This window comes from Peromyscus californicus, unplaced genomic scaffold (genome assembly GCF_007827085.1).
Source record: "Peromyscus californicus insignis strain IS unplaced genomic scaffold, ASM782708v3 Scaffold_11__1_contigs__length_118956290, whole genome shotgun sequence".
NCBI classification, from domain to species: domain Eukaryota; kingdom Metazoa; phylum Chordata; class Mammalia; order Rodentia; family Cricetidae; genus Peromyscus; species Peromyscus californicus.
The window spans coordinates 55,245,832-55,263,742 of record NW_026294402.1 but is presented as its reverse complement, the minus strand read 5'-3'; the positions used below and the strand labels follow the sequence as shown (position 1 = coordinate 55,263,742).

General features: G+C 43.4%; 1 protein-coding gene across 8 annotated transcripts in view; it reads left to right on the top strand.

Annotated features, from left to right (window-relative positions):
• Lrrc49 (leucine rich repeat containing 49) overlaps window positions 1–17,911 on the top strand; it is a 106,820-nt gene that overhangs the window by 25,735 nt on the left and 63,174 nt on the right. For 7 of the 8 annotated variants that reach the window (XM_052762821.1, XM_052762851.1, XM_052762843.1 and 4 more), the window contains one exon: window positions 14,570–14,631. In XM_052762821.1, the coding sequence (XP_052618781.1) occupies window positions 14,570–14,631 (62 nt within the window). Of the gene's footprint in view, window positions 1–135; window positions 188–14,569; window positions 14,632–17,911 lie in introns of those variants that run through there. The other variant, XM_052762883.1, reaches the window with a different exon arrangement.

The following is a 17,911-nucleotide window of genomic DNA, read 5'->3' as shown; positions in this document are numbered from 1 at the left end:
CTTCCCTGAGACATGGATTTATTGCACAATTATTTCTGAATCGTGTCAAGGCCTCCACAGATTGGACGAAATGGTGGAGTGGGGCTGTTTGTTTTCAGAGCTTCCAGACTGGATTACTTGGCTGTGTTGCTGAATCCTCACAAGCTGCTCAGTCAGGACTCAGTCTGTCCTTGGGATACTGGGGCCGGTAAGCATCCAAAGAGCTCCTGCTCGTTGTGGGCAGCATTCTGCTGCCCTAGCATGTTCCTGCCTGGAGTTTGGCTTTCCCTGGGAAAGCACATGCCGCTCAGCTGGGAACTCACCGATTGCGAGTGAGTGTTGTTGACTCTGCTCACCGCTGTTGCAGCTGCAGCAGAAGCAGCTATGGGAAAGGAAATTGTATCCATTCATGAAACTTAAAAAAGACAACAGTATCATGCATATATCTTTCATAATGCTAAGTATAATACAGGTAATGCAGGAAGTTGAATGTACATGTAAGGTAGATAAGGGTGTAGTTCAGATCTTAAGTTAAATTATTTCTACAGCACCCTTCTCTTTATTTTCTCCCTCTCCCTTCTCCCCTCTCTCCCCTTCCTCCTTCCCTCCCTCCCTCCCTCTCTGTCTGTCTGTCTGTCTGTCTGTCTCTCTCCCTGTCTCCCTCTTCAGACAGAGCCTTCTTATGTGGCTCTGACTGGCCTGGAGCTCACATGGATCTACTTGCCTGTCCTGCTGAGTGCTGGGATGAAACGTGTGAGCTCCCATGTCTGCCATGTAACCTTTGCTTAAAACATCCAAAAGACTTTTCAGTCTGAGGTTACATTTTTTTCTTCATCTTTTCCTGCCCTTAGGTTCAGTTACTACACTTACTCTTTCTTTGGGGTTGGGGGTGGGAGATTTGTGGTGAGACAGGATCTCATGGGGCCCACACTGGTTTTAATTACCTCTGTAGCCAAGGACTGACCCCTAATACTTCTGCCTCCACCTCCCAGGTATGAGATTACAGGTGTGCTCCACCACATTTGGCTTTTTTTTTCTATGTAGTGTCTGGTGATCATTAGGATTTTTTTTTTTTAAGTGTGGGTACAGATGCCTGAGCAGGCCAGAGGCATGCTATCTCTGAAGTAGGGGTTCCAGGTGGTTGTGAGCTGCCTGATGTGGGTGCTCAGAACTAAGTGGCCTCTGGAAGTGCAGTACATGCTCTTAACCACTCAGCCACCTCTCCAGCCCTGTCCAGTACCCTTTAGGCAAATGCTCTGACACTGAATGGCCCCTAGCCCTTCAACTAGTGACTTTAAAATGTTGGGTAGTGGCTTGGGTATCTGAGCCCATCTTTAGCCATAAGGGGCGGGGTGGGTGGAGGGGTGTCTGTCTGTCTCTGCTTCAGTTGATCACTGGCTTGTGTAACTTGGTGTGTTGGACACACTGGACATCCCTTCAGGCTGAGTGGAGAGCAAACTGCTGGCTCATGCGCTACTTGCTGAGATAAGGAAGATTTTACTTGGGCAGAAGGACTTTGTTTCCTTTTGTGCTGGATGAGAGGCCCTTCCTGTCCCCTCCCCCCTCCCCCAACCAGTCTGTTTTTGCCACTGCCATTACTAACCCTCTTCCCAGAGGAAGCTCCCTCTCTGTCCCACCTACTACTTCACATCCTGCTGAGAGGACAGATGTGGAGCTCCTGCTGAGGACTCATCACCCAGCCTCCCTGGATGTGCACCAGGGATGGGTGGGGTAGGGTTAGTGTTGGTTCAGGAGTTGCTGTTGAGCAGGCAGATGTTAAATTACACACCTATCCAATATGCTTCATTCATGCCTCCCAGACCTGATCTGTGTGTGTCCAGACTGAGCATGTGCCATGGCCTCCTGTCCAAGGAATTGTGTGAAGTACAGCATCTCTCTTGTGGTTCCAGCTGCAGTCCCTCTTCTCAGGGCCATCTCTTGGGAAGTTCCACTGGCTTCCTGAAATCCATTCAAAATGGTGGTCTGTCCGTGACAGCTCCCCTGCTTTCTGAGAATTTAGTTAGGTTAGTGTGTTTCTGTTGAGCCTTGGGAGGGAAGCGTGTTCCCTGCATGTTACCTGGGATCAGATACCTCTCATGTATTCAGAGTCAGGACTCCCATTTGTTTGCCAGTCCTTTTGTGGAAATTGGGTCATTGTAGAGCTAAACATATTTTTAGTTTCCATGGTTGTGTCCCCTTTTAAAAGTTAGAACTCGCCGGGCGGTGGTGGCGCATGCCTTTAATCCCAGCACTCGGGAGGCAGAGCCAGGCGGATCTCTGTGAGTTCGAGGCCAGCCTGGGCTACCAAGTGAGTTCCAGGAGAGGCGCAAAGCTACACAGGGAAACCCTGTCTCGAAAAACCAAAAAAAAAAAAAAAAAAAAAAAAAAAAAAAGTTAGAACTCAGGGGTGGTGCTCAGGCCTGTACTCTCAACTCTCAGGAGGCTGAAGAAGCAGGAGGCTTAACACGAGTTCAAGTCCAGCCTAAGCTTCATGGTGAGTTCCAGATCAGTGTGACCTAGAGTGAGACTCTGCTTCAAGAAAACAGACAAAACAAAAAACCAAAACTTAAAACATCCACAATAACTGGAGATAATACATCTGTATTGGTAGTTCTCACTCAGCTGAATAAATGATCCTTTCGAGCACAGTCCAGGCCTTTGGGTTCCTTTCCCTGCCACTGTCTTCTCACAGAAGTAGCCTCGTCCTGAGATTGCTCTTACTTGTTCTCACACACATCTGTTTCCATCTCCTTTTGTTTGCAGTGCTAGGTGTTAATATTCTGGTCCTGCCCCCCTGCGGCCTGATGTAGCAGCCTCTTCTTAAGGAAAAACTCCGCCCCTTTCTCCCTCTCTCCCTCTACTCCCATGAGGTGTGCACCACTCGACCCCCCCCCCTCTCTTTCTCTCTTCTTTCCTATCTTCTTTTCGTCTTTCTATTATAATAAGCCATTCCCGCATGGAGGCAGCCTCTGGGCTGTGACCGTCCACTTGCTGCCATGCCCAAATGGAGTTAGTTGCCACCAGTCGTCCCCCCACCACATCTTCCCAGCATGCCAGTATGGTTCCCTGAAGGCACAGGATACCCTTGGGAGGGGGGGGGTCCCCCCTGCCCCGTGTAATAGTTCATAACACTAGAGATCAACTCTAGGCCTTTACACACCTCAGTTAGCACTCTACCACCAAGCCACCTCCCAGTCCCACTCAGTCCAGTTTTAAAATTCCTAAGCAATAAGTAGTAATGGGTTTGCATGCCTTTAAGTGTTTTGTGTATGACACCATCTAGTGGCTCATATCTTCTGTAATTTGCTTTTACTGATACCATGAGAGTCATCCATTCCAGTACCTCCAGCTCTAGTTCACTAATTTGGGTAGCAATATAGTATTCTATCTTAGGGTTATAATTTAATACTGGACAGTCATATTGTTTGCAATTTTTCGTTATTACAGGTGTCACAAGTAACATTCCATACATTTGTGCACATGTGTAAAAGCTTCTTTATAGAGAGAATGTTTGGAAGGTTTTGTTACGGTCTATTATAACAAGTTAATACTGAAGCATGGCTGCTCCATACATGTCCATATGGTCCCGTTACAGAAAATGAAAACATTTCAAGGACACACACCTGCCTTTTCTGAGAACCACACATTCTCATCTGTTCTTTTCTATCTCATTGAAAATATTGCTCTGAAGATACCTTGGTCTCAGCAAGTAAACTGATTTCTTGACCAATGAGAAATCAGCTCCTTCCTTCCTGTTGTCTTCTTTTTAAAAAATACGCCGGGCGGTGGTGGCGCATGCCTTTAATCCCAGCACTCGGGAGGCAGAGGCAGGCGGATCTCTGTGAGTTCGAGGCCAGCCTGGTCTCCAAAGCGAGTACCAGGAAAGGCGCAAAGCTACACAGAGAAACCCTGTCTCGAAAAACCAAAAAAAAAAAAAAAAAAAAAATACAATTAGATTATTGTCTCTGGGAGAGGGACCTGAAAGACTGTAAGAGCCGAGGATCAGGGAATTTGCTGTGAGACTGTGTCTCCTAGGAATGGAATGTCAGAACTTACATATAAAGAAAGTCTCACCAGCATCACTGACCAAAGCTGAGCTGAAGAAGGACAACAGTAACATGCCAGAGTAGACAGGGGAAATACCATGAGTCCTCAGCCCTACACAAAGAACTATAGGCAACCAAGGTGTGGGAGTCCGTTCTCGGGTTCCTCGTGGCTTTACCCAGCGGTCCACATAGAGGATGATTAGGACCACGGGCCTGAGTGCAGGTGTCTGAGATGGTCTGCACTTGGCTGTGCTGGGGGAGGAGGTCTTTTGCTCCACCCCTTGGTGTCTCTATAAAAACCCTGGGGCAGAGACAGTCAGGGCCCGTTGGAATAGGTTCCAGGCCCTCTCGGGGCTATCCTTTATTTTCTATCTGTTTATCTCTGCAAGATTCTCCACAATAAATCCTTCTATCTAATATTTCCTGCTGCTCGCACTCGAGAAAACTCTGGGGAACTGTGGGGGTGGTGGGTAAACACCCCACACCAAGGAGGGCTGGGGTAGGAGAAGAGAGCAGAGAGACCCCTTCTCGGTCTGTGGAGAGCAGCACAGAACACTAGATGGCCAGGAGATGCCAAGCTGTTATGTCAGTTGTCTTGAAAGTTTATGGAGAGCTGACATGCTTTTTGCTAGGTTTCCTCCCATCTATCTTGTTTTTGTTAATATTATAAAATTTTTGTTAAGAAATTGATTTGTTACTGTTGGTAGCATGTGGAACCATTGTTGACTTTGGTCCATTGATTTTATCTATAGTAATCTTGCTCTGAACACTCATTCTAGTAATATGTCTGTAAATGATCTGAATGGGTGTTCTGTTTCGATTTTTTTGGTTGTTAGTGTTTTCTAAACAAATAATAGCAGTTTCCTACCAACCATTATATATTCGCTGTGTGTTTGAATGTTTGTCTCCCTGTAAAGTTTTCCCGAGACCTTGTCAGCAGTGTGGAAGGCTGGAGAGGCAGGAGAGAAAGGAGCGAGGAGACAAATCAAATGAATTCCTTTGTAGGAGAGGCTTGGAGGAGCCTGTTGCCCTCTGTCATGTGTGGACATGTCGAAGGTGCCATCAAGTAAAGGGTCCTTACCAGACGCTGAATTGATGGTTCTGTGTTTGACTGAGCTAGAAGAGCCTTTAGACTAGCTGAAGCGGAAGTGCTAGTGGGTTCTTGGATTTTGGCCAGTTTTAAAGAAAATGTATCACCAGCTACATTCATTAGCTGCCATTTATCAACCTGAAGAAACTGTGAGTGTTGTATGCATGTGAGTGTGTGGTGCAGAGCCCATACGTGTGCACGCAGAGCAGGGCAAGACTTGGAGCATCTTGCACTTAACACTGCCATTGTATCGCCTCTAGACAAGAGATATGGTTGTGTACAGCCACTGTATTGCCTTGAGACAGAGATATGGATGTGGACAGCTATGCCAGCTCTTTACATGTGGGCTGGGGATTCAAACTCAGGTCCTCATGCTCATAGAGCAAGAATTCACCTTCTCTCCAGCCTAAGAAATTGTCTTCTATTTTTAATTTGCTTTAAGTTTGTATTATGAATGATAATTGAATTTTATCAAAATATTTTCTGTAACTCCTACATAGGTCATATTAGATTCCATTCTTAAATCCACAGAGCTTTCAAAATAATTTCCAAGAGCCTTAGGTCATTTTAGCATCTTGCTTACATAGTCTAGGCTGTAATTTGTGCACAGTCCTGAAGGCATTTGCTGAGGCTGTTGGTAATGTTTCTATCTACAGTACTTGAGATGACCTGCAATTCCTCTTCCTCTTCCTTTTCTGGCACTCATTCTGTGATGCCCCAGAGGAGATTACAGAGGGCCTCTCACTTGCATATCCTCTGATTTCCCGATTTGCTTTCCTCCTTAGAATCTCCAGATATGAGGTAAAGATAATGCCTTCCTTGGACACGTGGTGAAGGTTAATTGGGAAGTTGGCTGGGTGATGTTGACTTTGACTGGGCAGTCTTCACTGTCTTTGTAGTTTCCTTTAATCTTAGGATAATTCTTGTCCTGCTTGTTTTCATTTTGGTCACACAGTCTGTATTTCTGCCCCATCCCCAGCCCCTGGAGTATATTTTTAATTTTTGAAATATATGATTTTCTTATTCAGTTTATTATAGCTGTTTTCTAATTTAATTGCTTTGTGTCCAATGAATGTGGATTGGTTCTTTGAAGTGTGTTATATTGCCTAGCAGGTCATCAGTATTTGTCTAGAGCATGGTCAATATTTTGAAGTTATATTCTAGAAAATAAAACTTTGAAATCGATATTTCTTCCTGGCAAATTGTTCCTGTCATCACTGTGTTAGAGCTCTTGACTACTTACAACTTTACTGAGCAGTTTTGTAGGATCACGTGTTGTATGTGTCCTCAGATCTTCAACCCAAATATACACAGTACTCATAAGCAGCATTTGGGGCTGTGTTCTCTAGCTTAAATACAAGTTCTCAGACTGTATTTGGTTTTTAAGGAGCTGTGCCAAGAACTCAGCATTCCTTCTGTGTTGGCCCTCCCAAAAGCTCCTGATCTTGCTCTAGTGACCATGGAACTTTAGGCAAACCCTACTGAGCCAGTCTCCAAAGTGACAGGCCAGTGAGTGCTCTGCACAAATGAAACATTGCTCTGCCTTCCAAAGGAATGGGTGGGACTGGAGCACTGAGAGCCTGAGCTTCATGTTAGTGGAATAGATACATTCTGCAGAAACTGTCTGCACTTCCATCTACTCTACTATTAACCAAATGTAGTAAAAGGGTGCAGCCACGTGTTCATTGAGCTGTGTTCTATGCTATCACTGAGCCTGGCTCAGAGAGGCTGCCTGTGCCCTGCCAGATGGTGCAGTGGGAAGGAGGAGAAACCGGGCAACCCTCTGAAATGGATAAAGGAAGTTTCAGAGTAAGAGCCATGTCAATTGTCCATATTTTGTTCATTTATTTAATTTTTCCTATTCTCATTTTGCAGGCTGGTAGGGGAGGGGGAGTTGTGTCCCAGCATGGGTGTGGAGGCCAGAGAACAATTTGGCAAGAGTCAGCTCTCTCCTAACATCATATTGGTCTCAGGCATCACACTCAGGGCACCAGGTCATCAGGCTTGGTGGCAAGCACCCCTACCCACTGAACTCTCCCCAGCTCTGCTTTATTTGTTGCACATTACACAGATACACAGAATGAGTGGTCACTGCTTGGAGGCCATTCTTGTAGACAGGAAAGGAGCCTCTAAGCATACTGCATCCTTCATGTTCCCGTAGTGCCAAGGACTTTCCTCTAAACTTGGTTGAGTTATAATCTAGATGCAATAAAATATACCATCTTAACTGTATAATTCAACTTGTTTTTATTTTAATGTAACTGCCAACCGGATCAAGATGTCTGAAATGTTTCTATTGTTCCAGAAAGTTCTCCTGCATCCCTTTTCTAGTCAGTCCTGTCCCTATCCCGGAGGTACTCTAATGTCTGTCTCTGGATGATTTTGTCTACATTTGTACTTTACATAAAGTGTATACAGCTACATAGCATGTCATAGCAGGGATGCATGCTTGGAAATGTAGTGTTAGGTGGTTTTGTTGTTGGATTGACATAGACTTCATGTAAGTCTGGGTGGTGTGGCCTGTACTCATCTAGATTATACTGTGTGTTGAGTCATTAGCTGTGAGGACATTGCGTAGCACATGAGTATATAAACATAGATTCTTCCCTGCATTTACTACATTTTGATAGTCATCAGTTTGCTATGTTTGTCACCATGTTGTCAATTGCTGGGTTGGATTCCACTGGAGAAAAGCTGTCATAGCATTTGCTTGCTCGTTTTCCAATCTTCTTTCTACTTTTTGGCCTGCACAAAGTCACTATGGGTGGTCTTGTTATTTTTATTTATCTGTTTATTTGAATGGGCCTAAAGCTCTATTTCTTCTCAGTAGAAACAAAGGAATGTTGTGTGAATGTCTGAATTTATCAGAAACTTACTTTATTGGAAATGCTAAATTCATCAGAGACAGTTGGCACTGAGCATCTGTGTAGTTCACTTACGTCATTCTGATTGTTTTAGATTTGCATTTCCTTGATGGGGGAAGGCACTGAGTGTCCTTCTCATCTGTCATCTGCAGTGAAGCATGGGTCTAGACTATTGCTGTGAAAGGTCATGTGATGGCCTAGATTTAACCCTTTGGTCTCTCTCTCTCTCTCTCTCTCTCTCTCTCTCTCTCTCTGTGTGTGTGTGTGTGTGTGTGTGTGTGCACGCGCACCTTAAGAACAGTTTTTGGTATGTGGAAGCTTTCAGTTTGGGTGGCATCATCTATAACTTGACCTCCTTAGTCATCGGTGTCTTCTGGGTCCTGTCTGAGGAGTGTTCTTCCCATTGCAGAGTCACGACTGTGTTATCCTGTGTTCCTTCTAGAAAGTTTTCAGCTTTCTCTCTTCATTCAGGGCTGTGAGCCACCTTTAGTTAACTTTTTATGTGCTATAAGACAGTAGATGATAGCTTATTTTATCTACATATGGATATCAATTTTCTTGGCCATGTTTTATTAAAAAGACCTATTTCCCCACTAAACTGAATTGTCGTGTTTATGAAAGTCAGTGATAATCAGACACGAGTTTTTCTAGACCTGCTCTGCTCTTCCCAGCCCCGTGCCTCAGCCATTCTCTCCTGGATCACAGTTTAGGATGCTGTGGAATTTAAGTACATTTGCTTTGTATAATTGTCCTTTAGTGCGTGAGAATGTTGTATGAAGGGCGTGGGGAAGTAACCCACAGATTCCTTCAGTTGCCACTAATACTTCTCTGGGATAGACTGCTCCATCACGGATTCGCCATCTTCATTTTTTCTAGGTGCTGCATAGATTTGAAAATAATGGTAATTTTTATTAAATCTAGTATTTTTGTTTCCAGAATCTGCATGATCATGTCTTTCATTAATTATGGGAACATTCCGTATCTGCTTTTTCATAAAAATCGCCTTCAATTTTCTCTTTCTACTAAACCCCTCAGGATATAATGTAGGCCATCTCATTATATTGCTTATTTCTTAATCTCTCTTTAATAATTTCCATCATTCTAATTTCTCCCAGTTGCCTTCTTATTACTTTTCTACTTCTACCTTGAAATTGATTCTTTAAAAAAAAACCCAACAACTCTTGTTTAATCTGATTTTCAGTCTTTTAACTGTTGAGTTTTCAGTAATTGTCTTTTTTTTCCTTCTAGAAGTTGTGCATCATGTTTTCTTTCCATAGACTCCGAAGCTTGTTAACTCCAGTAATTGTCTTTTTTTTCCTTCTAGAAGTTGTGCATCATGTTTTCTTTCCATAGACTCCGAAGCTTGTTAACTCCAGTGCCGTGTTTTCCTTCGTCTCTGGAATTTTTGTGTAGATGTTGCAGGCTGCACTGAGGTTACTCTCTCCTCCAGTGCCGTGTTTTCCTTCCGTCTCTGTAATTTTTGTGTAGATGTTGCAGGCTGCACTGAGGTTACTCTCTCCTCCAGTGCCGTGTTTTCCTTCCGTCTCTGTAATTTTTGTGTAGATGTTGCAGGCTGCACTGAGGTTACTCCTCCAGTGCCGTGTTTTCCTTCCGTCTCTGTAATTTTGTGTAGATGTTGCAGGCTGCACTGAGGTTACTCTCTCCTTCCTCCTCTGCCTTTGCACTTCTTCACGTGATGACTTGGCACTTCAGCACATCCTTCCTCATTAGATTTTTCTGTAGAAGTTAGTAGTTTGGGATGGTTAGAAGGCTGGGAAACTGGTTGAGTTTGTGTCTTCCAGACAGTTTTGCTGGGAGGTTTAGAGGCGTGTAGATCAGGCTCCACTTTTGGTAGGTATTTTTGATTTGATTTGATTTTTTTTTTTAGATCTAGCTTGTGATGTAAATTTCAGGTACACATTCAAATACAGGAAGACCATTGACTGTGACATGGAGGAGCTGAGTCCTTTCCATCACAGCTGTTTAAGTAGGTGCCTCTAGAGTGTGGGCGGGCTCTCCCTAGTTAGCACCTGCTTTCTAGTCCGGGTTTTAATGCTTCCTTAGTTTTTCTTTGGTGAAATTGCAACAGTATATAGATGAAAATCAGATCAGAAAAGCTTCACGGAGCTAGATCGATTGATAACACTTGCCATAGAAAGAGTAGGAAACTGGAAAAGCAGGTAAGAGTATTAATACCGTGCAGAGACCTGAGCAGATACTGGCTGTTTACATTGTCATTTAAAGAAATGTGTGGTTGGAGTGGTCTACGTGGTGGCTTAGTGGTTACTGTCCTTGGATAACACGTGTGTCTGTGCTGCAGAGTGATGGCAGTAACAGGTAGTTTGGAATTAATTTCGTCTTTTAATGAAAAGGAGTATAATTTTCTTTTTCCTGTTCTCAAACATGCTCAATAAATCCACTTATCACTTTCCAAATTGAAAAAATTTCCTCTATGTATTTTGTACCCTGACTTTTATAATGCAAACAAGAGTAAAGATGGTTTTCTTCCAGTCCTCTGTGTCCTGTTTGCTGCCTTACTACACCCTGTGTCTTCACCTTGCTGCTTCCTCATTCCTCTGTAGGAAGAGCCCCTAAGAATAGCCTGAGTTATAGACGTTCTGTACAGGCAGATTGCTGAGTCATGAGTAATAGACATTCTATACAGGCAGATTGCTGAGTCATGAGTAATAAATGTTCTATACAGGCAGATTGCTGAGTCATGAGTAATAGATGTTCTATACAGGCAGATTGATGAGTCATGAGTAATAGACGTTCTATACAGGCAGAGCTGAGTCATGAGTAATAGATGTTCTATACAGGCAGATTGCTGAATCATGAGTAATAGATGTTCTATACAGGCAGATTGCTGAGTCATCCAGTTCTGTTACAAAGGGAATATGGAGAACAGTGTTGAGCAGAGGAGATAGGTTCTTCATATGCAAAGTCATTCTTTGGAAAAACAAGGAATTCTAATCCTCATCAGTCAGAGTTCATAATTTCATTCAGCTTTATTTTTAACAGGATTATATTTTGAAATGATGTTAAATGCTTTAAATCATACTTCAGAAATCTGTTGAATACAATTTTCAGTAATGTTTCAAGTACAGTAAACTTAAGGTGATGAACAGATAAATAATGTGACCTGTAAATATTTCTGTAGGTATCAACATTTTCTTTTCATGCTTATATATATTAATTTTCTAGCTGTTCTAGAATAGTCTGTCTGCCTGTGAAATAGTTACCTCCAGAAGAGATATGATGGGACTGTTGAATCTGTGACAATAAAATGAATTTGTTGGCTTTTCCTTAAAGAGATAAGGCTTGAGCATCCTTGCAGACTTCTAACCCCCTTTCTCCTTGCTCTGTCATTCCAAAATACTTACATCATAGTTTGGTGCCAAGCAGATGGATGGATTTGAGTCCTACCATCAGAATAACTTACTGGGAAAGCTCAGCTTAGAGTCTGCTACCTCATTGTAGTCTTGGTCTGGTTTCTGAAAGTGAAGGCAAGATATTTATTGAAGTCCACCCCAGGGAATCCAATACCAAATGGTTAGCCCTGAAGTCATACACAAACAAGTAACATTAGAGCAACCGAGCCGGCTATGTTTATGTGTTTAGAATATACATATGTAACAATAATTAAAAAAAAGAGGCCATGAATTTGAGGGGGTCCATGGGAAGTGTTGGAGTGAGGAAAGGGAAGGGGGAAATGTTGTCATGACATTTAAATTTCAAAAACTAAAAAAATAAATAAAAATAAACTTTAAACAACAATAACAAAACCTACAGATCTTAAAAAGAAAACTGCAGACCTTTAAACAGAGACAATCAGGCTTTCAGGGGCTGGAGGGAGGGATGGCTCTGTGGTTCAGAGCATCAGCTGCTCTGCTAGAGGACTGGGCTTGGCTTCCCAGCACCCACAGCTGCTCACACCTGGCTGTAACTTTAGGGATGCAACACTCTTTCCTGGCCTCCAGGGGCATGAGGCATGCACCTGGTGTGTGGACATACATGAAGGTAAAACACTCCTACACATAAAAGAAGTACATTAAAAAATTACTCTATAAAAATAAGGCCTTAATGTAGGCCTTAAATGCTCAATTAAAATTGATACATTTGTGATAGAATGGATTTGGATTGTTGGACACAGCTAAGTGAGGTTTTCAAAGTTAATCTTGGACCATTGTGTTGAACGTCAGTGGTTTGGTCTGCGGGTTTGTTTTCTGGCATTAGAACTAGCTCATTTGCTGATTAATTGAGGGTTCAGATGTCAATAACAAAGCTGCCCCAAGTGCAGTAACATTTCTCTCTGTGGTCAGGTGATCTGTTCCATTTGTCTCTGGAGCTGCCATGCCCAGGACCCTCTGTGCTTGTCTGAGGGAGGCTGCGTTCAATTGCCCTCGGCCCCTGCCATATGGGCATGACTGGGTTCCTCTTTGCCTCTCTGGGTGGTGAATCCTACTAGTTGGGTCTTACAGAGCTTCCGTTAGAAGGGCCATATTTTAGTACTTTTTAACATCTTTTCTATAAGAAACTTATGTTTAGATGATTGATATGACAAATGTTTTTTCTGTTGTAATGGTAGAATTTTGCTATGAAAATATATCTTAAAATCTTTAGGAAAATTAAAAAATAATTATTTTCCCTTGATGTTAAATTTGGGACAACAAAAATATAGTAGGAAATTATTCTGCTTTTTGAAGTCCTGGAAAAGCTAGCTACAGAAGTGGTTATTGAGATGTATGTAAACTAAATTTGGATTTTTAGTTTTCATTTTTTTATATTTTTTATAACTATCAAGAAATGACAGTTAATGATTTTGAAAAACTGGTAGACCTCTGCTAAAATTGATTTCGTAAAAGAAGATAAATACAGAAGCATTACAATTTTGTCAGAAAGAACTTAGTATGTCCCTAAAAATAATTTGAGTTTGTACTTTAATTGCAAAACAATCATGTCTTGAAAGGAGTGTGTCTGCTTTGCCTGTGGCATGGGAGAGACAGTGAGACTGAAGTCTGTAAAAGTGTGCTCTGACTCAGGAGATAGATGCAGGCCACTGCCTCCCCAGCTGGGGGTCAGGGTGTGTGTGTCCTCCCCAGCCGGGGGCCAGCAGTGTGTGTGTGTGTGCCCTCCCCAGCCGGAGGGGGGGGGGCAGCGGGGTGTGTGTGTGTGTGTGTGTGTGTGTATGTGTGTGTGTCCTCCCCAGCCGGGGGCCAGCGGTGTGTGTGTGTCCTCCCCAGCCAGGGACCAGCAGTGCTCGTGCCCAGAAGTACTTCAGATGGAGCTCAGGAGGAATTGGGAATAAGAACAGAGAGAGGGCTTTCGGGTCAGCTTTGACTTTTGTTTCTGGAGAGAGAAAAAGCAGCAGCCATTTCCTATGGGAACCAGGGTCCTGGAGTGAAATCTGCACTCCTCCTCAAGTGTGGGAAAGTCAGAAAGAAGTGGCTTGAAGTTTGCCAGTTTACACGGTTCATCACTCACAACTGGGCAGGGGCGGGGTGTCGGGAGTATGGGGGGATTAGGCTGCCTTGCTGTTTTCTAGAGACTCATACCTTGACCATGGAAGGTCTAAACACCACGTCTCACCTTTGTGAATCGGGGTTTTCAGGGAGGTATGAGAATGATAGTTACTATAGAAGGAAGATGCTGTACTGGAAATGAAACAGTTTACATGGGAAGTGTCCGAGTGTGTGAAGTCCGGAATGCCCTGTCTCAGCCTCCGGGGCTGTGTGGCCATCCTGCCGCCCACCCTCCGCCCTGTATCTATCTATGCAGCCTCAGCTGCTCCTTCTCTAGACTGAGTCAAATTGCCGCACTTCCTCTGCGGAGTCCATGCTGCTAGTTAGTCATGCTTTTCGGAAGGTTTTTTGTTTGTGTTTTCCCTAATGAAATTGGGTGTGTTTATTTTGTAATTGTTTTTTAGTCATCTGAGCCTAAATATTTCAGTATTGACTAAGGGCAACTTTTGAAAATACTACAGAAATGCTTTTAGCACATGTGTGAGTATACAGTCTAAACCTTCAGTTTATTCCTAGATCAGGAGCTGACCTTAGCATGCCCTCCAGTGACATTATGATCTGTTTTAAGTTTAGGGGCGATTGTTCCTGTATTGGGTCTTTATAACTGGATGGTCTATTTCCAACAGTTTGAGAATAATGAGGCAAATCACTTTGAAATTTGTACCATTGTTTGGAAAGCTTTTGAATGTCTCCCTTTGAAAAGTGACTTTGAACAAGCCCTGATCACCCGCTATGCTACAGTAAATGCTGAAGTAGCATCCTGGCATCCTTCCCAAAAGCACGCCTAAGGAGGCTCGCCGCCGCTGCCGCCGCAGTGTTCCCTGCTCCCTCCACTGCTCTTTACCTTGCTCGCGCTAGTGCAGCCTGTTCTGCGGATGTGCTCAAACCCTCCCACTCACTGGCTCTGCAGCAGAGAAGAATGGATCTCCGAGTCCACTAGAAATGAACGGTGTAGCGAGCTTGCGGGAGGGGGAACATGCACGTCTTCCAGCAGCTGACCAAGAAAGCATATTAATACAGTATTTCTTTCCTTCAATTGATACATTTTTGCTTTCTGTTTTCTTCTAGAGAGATGTGGATAATTTGCCCTGCCTCCAACGCCTCTTTCTCAGCTTCAACAATATATCTAGGTATGTGGGAACTCCCAACTCGTCATTAATAGATAACTTGTCTGTGTGGGCTCTCCTGCTTTGAGATAGTCAATGCCCTGGAGAGTTTGACTGTCCTGAAAGATTTTTCCATTTGAAAATGGGAGGACCGCCCATGACAAAGTTCTTTGTTGGGAAAAGGAAGCGCTTGTGTCTTCTGCCTCTGTTGTTAAAGATGATGCAATTAGCGAAGCATGGCCTTTCTGTAGTGTGCTGGTGGGCTGCCTGAGCTGTCAGTGTGGATTTGCTGGCCTTTGTTTGACAGCCGCTGCCTTAGTCAATCGCATTAGTTTCCTTCATAAATTATCATCTGCAATCCGTACAGCCACTGAGCAGTTTTAGTAAAGCAGGCTATATTTGTCACTGAGCTGCCTGGGAATTAGGCCGTGCCAGCCTTCTAAGTGATTCTGCTTTGAGTGAATCTGCTAAGAGAATTATTAGAACATATGAACGCACACAGTTTGCTTGCCATCCTTGTCCTTATATCATGATGTCTTGTTCGGTGTGAGTGTGGGAGCTTACAGAACTGAAGCAGAGGCAGAGGCCGACTATCCAGTGCAGAAAGACCTCGCACTTCCCTAGTCTTTCTTCTCCTTCCCTCCATCTTTGTTGGGGCTTGACTCCGTGACTTCTCCACTTTTAGTTTCTCTTCAAGGCTGTTCTCTGGACTTGAATTTGAGCAAGGGGAATCATTAAGTTTAAAAGCACGCTCTTCCTGGACTCCAGGTCTCTGCTTCTGAGGACTAGAAACCATGGAGTTCTGTGCTCTGTGCATCTTTCTGTTCACCCCTCACCCCCAGTTTAACCTCATCTCCCTATCCTGAAGATGGTGAGCACTTTAGAGAAATGCTGTTTCAGAGGAAATGCCCTGCAATCCTCCTCCTTCTCCTCCATAGAAAAGTGTAAAAGTTTTCTGAAGGACTTTCAGTGTCCCTCTCTGTCTGCATGTACTTTTCTAGCTGCCCTCTGCCGTGTGTGTGTGTGTGTGTGTGTGTGTGTGTGTGTGTGTGTGTGTGTGTGTGTGTGTAAGTTCTTTTGTCAGCATTGGTTTTCTTCAGGGAATTTCTACCTAAAGACTGTCAAAGCTCTAGCACAGAGGTTCTCAACCTTCCTCATGCTGCGACCCTTTAATACAGTCCCTCATGTTGTGGTGACCCCAACCATAAAATATTTTCGCTGCTACTTCATAACTGTAATTTTGCTACCATTATGAATTGTATGCAACCCAAAGGGGTCTCGACCACTGCTCTAAGGACCGTAGTCACTGTTTAAGCTGCTGCAAACCCTTAGATTTCCCCAGTCTGCGGTGAACTTGTTTCTTCTTGTTGTTTGTGTGAGCAACTGAGGAGATATGTATTTGCTTATACATAGATTATGCTACTCCCAGGCCCCAGAGCACTAGCTCTCTGAACTCCTAAACTTTGGGCTTGTAAGGAGTTGGCTTTGGTTGCTTATATACTGGAGAACTTTCTTTCAAAATCCAGAAGGGAGGTTCACCCAGCCAGCAAAATAAGATTCATGGGATTTTTTTTCTTGAAAAAGCATGTTTTCCTAAGAAACTGAGAAATAAGTGAGGCAACATTCAAGGCTTTTGTTCTTCTGTGACTGCTTTCTCTGTGTTTCTCCATGGGCTAAGCTTTAGATTTGCTTAGTGTTTCCACCTGATCTGTGTTGGGGGCGGAGTGGATCTGATGCTCTGTGTTGATATCTATGGCCCAGAGGTTCTGTATCATGATCTATTACTCTGTGTTGATATCTATGGCCCAGAGGCTTTATATCATGATCTGTTGCTCTGTATTGATATCTATGGCCCAGAGGTTCTGTATCATGATCTGTTTTTACTCTGTGTTGTTATCTATGGCCCAGAGGTTTTGTATTGTATGTTGCTCTGTGTTGATATCTATGCCCAGAGGTTTTGTATCAAGATCTGTGCTCTGTGTTGATATCTATGGCCCAGAAGTTTTGTATCATGATCTGTTGTTCTGTGTTGATATCTATGGCCCAGAGGTTTTGTATCATGATCTATTACTCTGTGTTGATATCTATGGCTCAGAGGTTCTGTATCATGATCTATTACTCTGTGTTGTTATCTATGCCCAGAGGTTTTATATCATGATCTACTACTCTGTGTTGATATCTATGGCCCAGAGGTTCTGTATCATGGGTGCATACACTGGGTCTAGGGGAGAAAAATCTCTTGGAGAGCAAGCCTTGAAAACATTTGTGTAAACTTTACTTAAGATACATGTATGTCAATTAGCTATGCTACAGACCACTAGAGACCATCTTCAGTGATAACTCAGTGCATTTCTGAACTCCGTGTTCTGGTGAATGGAGTTGCCAGGCTTTACAGTCCAGTGCTCCTGGGTAGCAGAGGTCACGAAGGGAAGAAGCAACACTAAAGGTACGTATCATAGGAGCTTCTAGTGCTCCCTGTAGAGATGCCGACTGCATCTAGCAAATGAAAATATCCAGCACATGGCCATTTAAAGGGAAAAGTCTATTAACCCTTTCTATTGTAGGACTTAGGCTTTCACCAAGTTGTTGGATTCTTAATGATTCATTTACACCAACACTTAGACACCTTGTGGAAACACAGAAAGTTCCAAAGTGAGATTTCACTATGGAATTCAGAGATAGATTTATGTGGTGGTTTGAATAAGAATGGCCCTCATAGACTCATATATTTGAATGCTTAGGGAATGACATTAGGAGGTGTGGCTTTGTTGGGTTGGGTGTGACCTTGTTGGAGGAAGTGTGTCATTGGGGTTGGCCTTTGGGGTTTCAGAACCCCAAGCCAGGCTCTCTTCCTTCTGCCTGCCAGTCTGGATATAGAGCTCTCAGGTACTTCTCCAGCACCATGTCTGCATGCATGCGGCCATGGTTCTCATCATGATGACAATGGACTAAACCTCTGAATATAAGCAAGCCCCAATTAAAAGTTTTCTTTTATAAGAGTTGCTATGGTCATGGCATCTCTTCAAAGCAATAAAAACAATGACTAAGACAATTTATTAATTCAGCACAAGCTTTTTTTAAAGGCTCTGTGAATGCAGATGGTAAATTCAGGAGCTCTGTATGCAGAGGATGCTGTCCCAAGGGAGCATATTTGATCTGTAGTTGGACTTTCTTTGGGATGTGCTCATACAGGAAGGAAGCTTGCCTCTTCAGAGTGGAGGATTCCTGTTGACCTCAGCCATCAGAACATATCTAGAACCCTGCCCTTGTAACCTTAATCCTCAAGACATAACTAGAACCCTGC